Raw genomic sequence first — 11,233 nt, forward strand, 5'->3', positions numbered from 1 at the left:
ATGTAAACCTGAAAGTGAGTGAACAGAGACTTCAGGCTAAAAGATAGGAGAGTTATATGAGTACTATATAAATGTGTGTAGCAAAAACCCTCAGCATAAAATTTGGAATCCAAGTTTCTATGCCCCATAGAGAAGTGTTAAAAGCCAAATGACTTTGAGGACAAAGGATTTTCTGAGTCTGACAGTTGAACTGCTTTGTGACAGAGGTCTTCTACTGACTTAAATCACAACTTTGAGGAACAGTCGGCTCTGCCCTTCCTTGTACAGGTTGTTAATGTTCACTGTCCAGTCCAGTTTGTCATCCAACTGCAGCCCCAGGTATTTGTATGTCCTTATCCTCTTAACATCCACTCCCTCATTGGAGACCAGCAGGTCAGACCTGGGCTGATGAAGGTCTATCACTATGTCCTTGGTCATGGTGATGTTTTGCTGTAGATAATTTAATCTGCGCCAGGCCACAAATTACTATCCGTCTCTGATATTACCCACAATAGCAGTGTTATCAGAGGACCTCTACATGTGGCATGACTCCTATCTGTACATGAAGTCAAAAGTGTAAAGAAAAAACAGGAAGGCAAAAGTACAGTTCCCTGAGGTGCTTGCATGCTTCTGACCATCTCTGATGTGTAGGCCTTGATCTTGAGATATTGCCATCTCCTTGTGAGGTAATCTGTGACCTAGGTTACCAGATCTGTATCCACCTGCATGTCAGTGAGCTTGTCTCTCAATAAAGTTGGGGCTAGATTGTGTTGAAAGCACTGGAGAAAACAAAGTACATGATCCTCACAACACATTTCCCCCTAATGAGGTGGGGATACTGTAGGTCTGATGAAGTAGGTACTGTAGCATCACCACATTAACTGCATTACAGAGTACATAAACTTCTGTACAGACTGCATTACAGAGTACATAAACTTCTGTGTGGACACCTGTGTACCTATAAGTAATATTTACTGTTTCCCCAATAATAAATCCTGTGTCACCAAGGACATTAAAGCTTCCTTAAATGAGAAAAAAGGGCTTTCAGGTCTGGTAAAAAAAAAAAAAAACTGGAACAAAGGCTGAAGAACAACAACATGAGAGAGGTGTGGAGAGGCATTAGGAGCATTACTGGCTACAAGATGAGTGGCCAAGCTATTTAGGGCGATGTTGAACATGCTACAATCTCAACACCTTCTTTAACAGATTTGATTTTCCTCTGTCTCACACCACCTTCAACTTTAGCTTTAATACAGGCTCCCCTGCTCCCCCATCCACCCCCACACAGAAAACAGCCACTACTTCTTCTGCAATCCCATCAATCAACATTTCACATGACCAGGTAAAATCTGAGCAGGCTCAGCAAAAAAGCTGTAGGTCTGGACAAAATCAACCCAAGAGTCCTGAAATCCTGTGCCTCTCTAACTATGTGGGGTCCTACAGCACCTCTTTAGCCTGAGTCTGTCTCTACAGAAAGTCCCTGTCCTGTGGAAAATATCCTGCATTGTTTCTGTCCCCAAGATACCACGACCCTCTGCCCAGAACGACTATAACAATAAAATTGTTATTAACATTAAAATCTCTAAAATCACATATTATGAAGGTGTTTGAGAGACTTATCCTGGTTTGCCTATTAGCCATTCCTGGGAGTAGATGACACCATTATACAGTTGCTCCACAGAACCTTCTCCCACCTCGACAAACCTGGGACCAGTGTTAGGATTATGTTCTTTGACTTCTTCAGTACTGGGGAGAAACTAAGGATCATGCAAATTGACACTCCCTTGGTCTCCTGGATAATGGACTACCTGACCTGCCATCCCCAGTATGTCATAGTTGAGAGAGCGCAAGCGTGGGTCAGAGCTGTGAAATCTGTGAGCGTGGTGTCAATGCCGAGACGTTGAGATGAGCCGTAGTCGAGAGAGTGCGAGCGTTGGGTCGGAAGCCGTAAATCCGTCAGCGAAGGAAACAAATCCGAGTCGTGAAGATTAAGAGGAAACGAGGTAAGCTTGGCAATGTGAAAATAATCAAAATAAACAAAAGAAAATCGGGTAAGGGCACTCAATATTCTGGGTGCTGCGCTTTCTTATAAACTCAAAGAAATCAGCGCCGGATGAGAAACCGGTGTGCAGGTGGGGCGGTCCGGGGGCGTGGGAAGTGACATAACAGGGTGGTAAAACAAGCCCGTGTGGTGAAGAGCATGACAGCGTGGGAACGGAAATGTCAAGAGGCGGAAGTGGTCTTTGATCAGCGCGAAAGCGCTGAGAACGTGACAATACAGAGTTCAGCCAGAAACTGATTATGACCAGGTGTTCTACAGAGCACCACAGGAGACCTTTTTTCGCAATGGCCATAAAATGATATAACTCTCCTCTGTTTTCACTATGCGACAGGGACTTTCAGTAGTTCCTGTTCAATAATATTTTATGACACTGCTGTTCCCACAACTTAAGTTTCAGATGCAATACCTGATTACAATACATTTGTGCAATATTTCTTTTCATTTACATTGCATTTCTGCATTTCAATATGTAACTTGATTGTGTGCTTTATTTAATTCTATTCTATTTTACTTTTATTTACTGTTATTTTTCTTTAAAGTGCCCCTATTATGCCATTTTAAAGGTTCGTTCAGCGAGAATGAAAGGAAAGGTGTACAGGACAGTGGTGAGACCAGCGATGCTCTACAGCTAAGAGACAGTGGCACTGAAGAAAAGACAGGAGGCAGAGTTGGAGGTAGCAGAGCTGAAGATGTTGAGGTTCTCTTTGGGACTGACAAGGATAGATAGGATCAAGAATGAGTTCATCAGAGGGACAACCCACGTTAGATGTTTTGGAGATAAAGTCAGAGAGGCCAGATTGAGGTGGTTTGGGCATGTTCAGAGGAGAGATGATGAATATATCAGTAGAAGGATGCTGAGGTTTGAACTGCCAGGCAGGAGGTCTAGAGGAAGACCAAAGAGGAGATTTATGGATGCAGTGAGAGAGGACATGAAGTGAGTTGGTGTGAGAGAAGAGGATGCAGAGGATAGGGTTAGATGGAGGCAAATGATTCGCTATGGCGACCCCTGAAAGGGAACAGCCGAAAGACAAAGAAGAAGATTATGCCATTTTAAAGGTTGCTAATATTGCTTTATGAGTCTCTTAAAACAAGTTTACATGTATGCAAGGTCAAAAAACACTTTAGTTTTCTCCAAAAATAAATTTAATTTAACCCCATTTCTAAATGATTCGTAAACAACTCGTGTGAAGCAGTTCGAAGAATCATCTGTCTAAACCTCTTCTTTCCGTGAGCCCTCACTGCTGTGATTTGTCAGATGGCGCGTCCTTTATGATTGGTCTACCGCTACAACGAAACGCCCATTACCATAACTGAACGACAGCTCTCAGTGGTAAGTGTCAAATGTTAACAAGAGTATGGTAACGTTAATTGTAATTTTAAAAATTGCCCGCGATGTAGAACGTTTTGCAAATATGTCACATAGTGACGTGGATCCGTAACAGAGAAAGATTCGAATGGCTAATGACTCATTTAGGCGAATGTGAGCAGACTCTTTTTTTTAATAGACAAAAACTTTGAACATTTATCGCGCACTGTCGGCGTTAAAACTTTGCAGATAGTTTATGATTACATACAGCTACATGACACACTGCATGAAATAATTTATTATTTCCTAATCTTCTTTTCTTTTCTTTTTTCACAGTAAATTAATCAGAGCAACTGTATAACCAAGACAAAGCAATTTCCCTCTGCGATTAATAAAGTTCTTTGAATCTTGAATCTTAACCATGTACTAAACAACTGTCTACTAAGGTCAATATCGTTGCATTTTAGGGCTGTTTTTCTTTGAAACTGGAATGAGGCATGATATTCACCGGTGTTTGTGGATCCATATTTCCAATCTCAAGTTAAAAACATACAGGAGGGAATTACTAAGGTTCCTTAGCATTCTCCTGTGGCGGAGTCTACTAGTTCTTTTCTGACCTGATGTTCTTCTTACAGCCTGTGATGCTTTTATACCATCCCAGACATCCATCATGTTGTTTTTTTTACTTTCTAAATGCCTCTTTGACCTGCTTCAGTGTGATCTTTAAATGCATGTGAGTTTAGTCACTATCATTTAAGGTCTTCTTTTTAGGTTAAGGAGGTGCTTGATTACACTGGTAATCCAGGACTTGTTGTTAGTCAAGTAGTTCAAACAGGCACAATGATGTCCATATATTAAAGTTGAAGTTGTCAGTTTTGCAGTGTGTGATCCCCTAAATGTTACCATCACATCATACTTAGTTTCCTAAATAAGCATGTTGTTTGTTGGCACTGCCACTTCCCTTGACCCTTCTTGAACTGGGATTCATGGAAAACAAACGTGGTACCCCTGGATAACACTAAAACAGACCCCGGAAACTATTGCAATATGGGAAGTTTAAATTACTTTTAACTAGGCGCAATATATGCAAAATTTCGGCCTCAACTGTAAACATTTAATGGTATGCTTAACATTGTATTTTTTACTTTCACTTAAGTCGGTTTTGTCTTTGCCTTCTAATTGCAAAATGTGAAGGAAACCAGTTCTAGATCAGTGTGTTAAACAATCCGTTGCGAGGAAATGTAAACATGTGACGCAGGTCTGGGAGGTTACAATTTCCATGTGCTTTGAATGAAACTAGGAGGAAATTCTATTACACAGCACATCAACAGACAGATAACTACCTGAAACCGGGAAAACTAAAAAATCATGGATATTTATTTGTGGAAAGTTGTGTGTATTATATGTGCTCTACTCTTTAATGCTACAGGTAAGTGTTAATGGAGTGCTGGCTCTAACTTATTATGTATTTAACGTATCACATTTCAGGCAAAATACTAAAGTTTTTTTTAAAACAGTAGATATCACATTTGTTATCAAGACTGTTATAAATAATAAAAATAATTATTATTATTTTATTATATTTTTTAACTGAAACATCTAAACAAACTAAACAAAATAAAAACTAAAAGAGTGACCAAACTCTGCTTCCTGTGGTGTTTTGTAAAAGTGACATTGCACTATATTCTTTACACACACTGCCTTAATTATAAATTATGCTGTTTTTTAACTATAAAACAAATATGTATTTTGTTTTCTATGCCCAAAAGAAAAATTGCTTTTGTGTTCAAAAATGAGTTATGAATTTTATTAATTTGGCTAAATCAATAATATTCTCATTCTTAAGAAAGCTTCAAACTTTGTTCAATAACCTACATGTTGGCTACTCTTTATGTTATTTTAAAAAGCAAAAGCAATGAACATACAGTGTTAAATCTCTTTAAAATTGTTTGATAAAGCACTGAACATTGTGTTGCTCTTTCTTTTCTATTAGGTTCACTCTCCCAGTTGAATGGTAAGATCTTGATAAAACCTGTGCGCACACCCACACTTAGAGAATAATGAGAGAGAGAGAGAGAGAGAGAGAAATAGAAGTTAGACAACCAAATGTGGATGTACTGGTTTTTGAGTTACCGTGATTGTAATGCTGTGATAAAGCGAAATAAATTCACAGCAAATTAACTAGTATCTGGGGATCAGATGGTCTGTTGAGGCAAGCCATTAAAGGGAGCAGCAACCACATGTAATTCCCACTTCTGTAAGCCTTAATTAAACACTCATGCCCATGTTAGCATTTTAACATACTAGTTACTTTTAAATGTTTAATTTAATGTACAATTAATGTGTTCGTCTTTTTAGTTTAGTAGAAGAAACTGAGTGTAATTTACATATACACCTTAAAAAATGTCTTATACTATTGTGACTCAATTACCATAGAGTACATTACAACCATAAACAATATGTGTATACAGTAATCATCTGATATTTTAGCATCACTACAGTTTTTATTTTTTCACACTATGTATTTATATATTTATTTTAATTTATAATTTAGCAATTTTTCTTACACAGGATTTTTTCCCTCATTGTTTCCACTCGGTTGCAATCTGCTAAGCAGTTAAAGCACAAAAAATATGCTACAAAGCAAGACTTAAATAACACAATTAATTAATAATAAACATTTTTATAGCTCATAATCCTCTCCTTCCATTCTGTTTGGAATGCTACCAATACAGTTCGACACCATTTACAGTACATTCTAGTTTTCGAGTGGTTTGAAAGTGCATGTGCGATCATTAAACCAGAGTCCACAGTTGTTCTGTCTTTTGTTCTGTAAGTCGAGATACATAATCTAGATTCTAATGGAATGTTGACTCCAAGCCAGAAGTCACATGGTGATATAGTTGTATTTGACACCTCTCACCTGACCTGCTTTGTGTACTGGTGCGCAGTCATGTTGGAACTGAAAGAAAAGCGTTAAGAGTTCCTTTCACTTCAAGTAAGGCGCTCAGCCCAACTCCTGAAAAACTACCCTACATCAGTTGCAACATGACTGCACACCAGTGCACATAGCAAGGACCATAAAGACATGGATGAGTGAGGTGGTATAGAAGAACTGACCTCAACCTGATAAAACACAGATGGGATGAATAGGGGTGGAGACTGTGAGCCAGGCAATTTCATCCAACACCAGTGTCTAATCTCACAAATGCTTTTGGAAGAATAGTCAAAAATTCCCATAAACACACTCCTAAACCTTGTTGAAAGTCTTACCAGAAAAAGCTGCAAAGGGTGGGCCAACATCACATTAAACCTTATGGATTAGAATCGGATGTTACTCAAGTTCAAATGCATGTGAAGGCAGGTGAGCAAATAATTAAATTGAATAAGATCCTTAAACTTCAAATTAAAAGCCATGTGTGTTACAAGATAATTCCCAGCACAATTTAATACTTACAAACTTAAAAAAAAATGGTTAATCATTTCATTATATAAAAATAATACCTATACTGCTGTATTTGACAAAGGGTGTGTATTTAATGACTTGTAGAGTATATTTATTTACGTAACAACAACCACAATTACACACCCTGTATAGGCAGTATAGGTTTTTTTTTTTTGTCTGAATAAATAGGTATTATTTTTTGTCAGACAAGGGAAAAAGCAGAAAAACTGTAATGAACTGTAATAGCTTGGACAAAGGACAAATGCATAGTTATGGCATAAACTCAGTAAAGAGAACAGACACAGATGGATAAACAGTATACAAACAAAGCACTAAGCTCAAACTAGACATCTAAATAATGAGATAAGCCAATAACAATATGGGCTGGACAATAAAAAAAAAACAAAAAAAAAAGCCAAAACCTGTGATGCCATCGTCATATACAGTAAGCTGAGACCCAAGACAGGGCAAAATCATGCTTCATACGGCATATCAAAAAAGAATTCATAAGAAGGTTTGAAAACTAAACCTTAAAGACAAGGAAATATAGCTCTATGAAAACAATTAAAATATCTAAATAATAAAATAATAGTGTAATACTGTAGAGCATGTGCTTTTCTGAACAAATTATTCTACATCAGAGAACTTGTACAATATACTGTAGTATAAGAACAAGTCATTAACAATTTGAGTCCTGGAATATGCTTGTGCCATCAGAGAAAAAAAAAACATTAATATGGTAACCTGGTCATTCATTACATTCAGTTCATCAGCTGACTTCATTTTTTTTTGCCATATAATGATGCTAAGTCTAGACCTGTCCAACTGAAGCAACCCCACATCATACCACTGCTTTCAGAGGCTTGTACAGTGGACACCATGCATGATAGGTGCACCACTTTATATACTTAACTTCTCTCCCGCCCATTACTCTAGGATAAGATCAGTCTGGACTCATTAAACCGCATTTCCTTTTTCCTTTGCTTCGAAGTCCAGGATTTATGATCCCTAGCAATTTTTCTTCTGATTAGGTTTACTAACAAGTGTTTTTATTAATTTTTTAAATTATTTTTTGTGTGTCTGTGAGTGAGTGAGTGCATTTATATTTTCACTATTAAACATACTGTAGCTGTAATTTCTACTGACCATTTTTAATAATGTAACTTTTAAGTGATCTCCAGTCATGATTTTTTTTTTAACCACAAAATTAACAGTTCAGCACTATCTTTACAGGTATTATTAATGTGTTGCTGAGTTTTTAATCCAATTCCAGTCATTTAAACTGGAATTGGATTAAACTGTGTAACTGCCGGCATCACTTAATATTAATTACAGTAACCTGGCAGAGCCATGTTAGTATAGAGCCTGTGTAGTTACTCTGTGGTCTCTTATTTCAGGAATAATCAGGATGATGCTTTAAAAAGCCTGACAAGATGAGAGAACACTAATATCAGTGGGCTGAAAATGAATTAAAAATAAAAATTTCTTGCATTTTACAATTCAGTATCTAGCATGTAATGTAATAATGGCTATTCCTCATACTGTGCAGTAAAGTTCCGATTTGAATAAGAATGTGTGCATTTGTGACCTCCCTCTTTTTTTTCAGTGTGTGGCCGGGCTCCACTGAACACCAAGATTGTCGGAGGTGAAGATGCTGCTGCCGGGTCCTGGCCGTGGCAGGTCAGCTTTCAGAGAGGAGGCAGCCATTTCTGTGGTGGAAGCCTGATCAGTGAGAAATGGGTCTTATCAGCTGCTCACTGTTTCCAAAGGTGAAGAAGTTATTGAAAAAGTCTAAAATAACCACACAGTGATAATGTAGATATTTGCATTTTTATTGTGTACAATATGTACAGTGTCTCATAGTTTACTGTAAGCAAGTTATTAATGTCTACTGTTGTAAATATAAAGCATAAAAAATAAGGGAAAGGCAGAAATAAATAAATAATCTTCTTTTCATTTTCAGCATTACTGCACCTGATATCACAATCTTTCTGGGATTGGCAAGTCTGCAGGGTTTTAACTCTAATATGCAGACAGCAACCACTAGTAACATTATCATCAACGAAGCGTATGATCCTGTCTCAAATGACAATGATATTGCACTAGTCGAGCTTGACTTTCCAGTGACTTTCAGCTCTTATGTTGTGCCGGTCTGCCTCACAGCAAGCAACAGTTTTCTTCCTGCTGGCACTAATGTCTGGGTCACAGGATTTGGTAGAATTGGTACAAACGGTAAATATGCTACATGCAATGGATTGCATATTTAAGCAGTTTAATTCAATGTATTAAGTTGTTTTGGGGGAAAAAATTATAACCCACTAGCGTTCAAGTCAAATCAGGACGTTTGATTTTGCAGAAAACAGAACACAATTATGAAAATAAAACCTCTAATAAAATAATCTGATACTCTAAGAACCAGGGTTTCAGTAGTGCTTAGATACCATCAAAGAAGAAAGTTTTCTTTGTACAATAGAGTCAGAATTTCTTTGCCAAATACGTAACTGTCTTGCAGTGACATCAGGACTGCGGCAATATCTCCCAGACAGTTCCTGTAATGTGCAAGTTGTCTTCGTGAATGCTTGCGTGTACACTTTATCAGTACAGTTTATCAGTTTTTTACTTATCCATAATTTTTGAAATTTCATCTACTGAGCGTTAATATTAACAACTAAAATGGCCTTTTTTTTTTTGCTTTGTTTTACATCTCATCACCATACTGTGCTAGAAGTCTTCCATTTACGAGACATTCTTCACACACACCAGTTCCATTCAAACACCCTTGTATAAAATAATTATAAAAATATAATATCTTGTATAATATCTTTTTATTTTATTTTATTCAGTAACTTTGGTAATTGTGTATAACCCAACCAAAATTTAAAATTTTATATATATTTTTTTTTATTGGAACTCTTTAGTATAACTCTTTGAAAAATCTTTAGTTTAATTGTATTCTCTTGTGCATTTTTTTTTTCTTTGTATTGAAATCTTTCTATTCTAGTCTGATCTTTTGTTCCATTTTAGGTCACAGACAGTCATTCTGTCATTGCCAAAGGATTTTACTGAATATCATACTGTGATGTGACGAATATAATTTGCATTTTAAAAGAACCGATCCTTCTTTTGGAATCTAAAATATGCTTACCCCATGTGCTGATATATTCAGAGTTTCTAAACTTTTGCAACTAATGCAACATCATAGATTAGCTTACGGAAATAACACAGCAAAAAAAAAAAAAAAAACTTACTCAACTCGTTCTTTGTTTCGGTGGGTGTAGCTGGTCAGACCAAACTTTTTTTTTTTTTTTTTTTTTTTTAGGAATGTTTAAAAATTTGAAAAACATTTCACATTTCCATGAAAGCATATTAATCTAAAGTTCATCTTGGATCTTTACAGTCAATCTGCCACCCCCTGAAACCCTGCAGGAGGTGGAGGTGCCGATTGTCAGTAACAGTGACTGCGCAAACAGTTACAGTTCTATCACAAACAATATGATATGTGCTGGCTTATCTCAGGGAGGGAAAGACTCGTGTCAGGTAAGAAACTTAACAACTGTCATAATCTTACTGCTCATAGCACAGTGTTATAGAAAATCAAAAAACAGAGGTGTAGCTAAAAGCTTGTTGTTTATGCAGGGTGATTCTGGAGGTCCATTGGTGATCAGGGTCAACGGAATCTGGGTTCAGGCTGGGATTGTGAGCTTTGGCCATGGCTGTGCACAACCTAATTTCCCTGGTGTGTACACCAGAGTGTCTCAGTACCAAGGCTGGATAGACGGCTCGAGCGGCAGCAATCAAACAGGATTTGTTACAGTCTCAAATGGCAATCAGAGCTCCCCCAACCTCTTCTGTCTGTTCCTTTCTTTTCTCATTATCCCCTTTCTCTTATCTCTCAGCAGCTTATGGTAGTTACTCAGTCACTTTACATGAACAATTTAAATAGTTGTAAGAAAACTCATAACATGGAACTTTGTGTAACAGAACAAGCAAGCATAATGTAATTATGTACAATGATATAATTTATTAAACTTTGACAATGTAATTATTTTTGACACTCATTTGTTCTTTTTCGAACATCGTATTCCAGATTTGTTATACCTTTGTCATTATAATAACCTGCACTCTTCAGGGGTAGATTATTCTTTTTTTCATTTGTTCATTCAGCAACAAGATCATCAGTAAGGTAGAGCAGTTGGTATTCAAATTCTTCCCAAATGTCTTAAATGGGGTGAAGCTCAGGGCGGCTGCAGAACACTTCCACTCCGACTTTAGCAAACCATGGCAAATCAGGTTTGGGTTTCTTTGTTAATGGAAAGTAAAATCGTCAAACTGTGAACTTTTACAGCACAGAAAGAAATTCTATACAATCGGCTACACTCTGTGGCAATGGTATGGCAAAAACCCACGTATGAGTGTGATAATATCAGCAAACCTCTAGTGT

At 37.2% G+C, this 11,233-nt stretch overlaps 1 protein-coding gene across 1 annotated transcript; it reads left to right on the top strand.

Annotated features, from left to right (window-relative positions):
* Positions 1-4,648: 4,648 nt before the first annotated feature.
* On the top strand, positions 4,649-10,701 carry LOC128544967 (serine protease 27-like). The gene is made up of 6 exons (XM_053515281.1): positions 4,649-4,776; positions 5,341-5,361; positions 8,399-8,561; positions 8,756-9,024; positions 10,190-10,329; positions 10,429-10,701. The coding sequence occupies exons 1-6, from the start codon at positions 4,716-4,718 to the stop codon at positions 10,699-10,701; spliced, it is 927 nt and encodes a 308-aa protein (XP_053371256.1). The 5' UTR covers positions 4,649-4,715.
* The last annotated feature ends 532 nt before the right edge of the window (positions 10,702-11,233 follow it).

Source organism: Clarias gariepinus, chromosome 16, assembly GCF_024256425.1.
Source record: "Clarias gariepinus isolate MV-2021 ecotype Netherlands chromosome 16, CGAR_prim_01v2, whole genome shotgun sequence".
NCBI classification, from domain to species: domain Eukaryota; kingdom Metazoa; phylum Chordata; class Actinopteri; order Siluriformes; family Clariidae; genus Clarias; species Clarias gariepinus.

Bases quoted from the DNA above. Each gene is read 5' to 3' on its own strand.
- LOC128544967 (XM_053515281.1), top strand. From the start codon at position 4,716: ATGGATATTTATTTGTGGAAAGTTGTGTGTATTATATGTGCTCTACTC. The intron at 4,777-5,340 runs GTAAGTGTTAAT...CTTTTCTATTAG, and splicing joins TCTACTCTTTAATGCTACAG to GTTCACTCTCCCAGTTGAAT. The intron at 8,562-8,755 runs GTGAAGAAGTTA...TTTCATTTTCAG, and splicing joins GCTGCTCACTGTTTCCAAAG to CATTACTGCACCTGATATCA.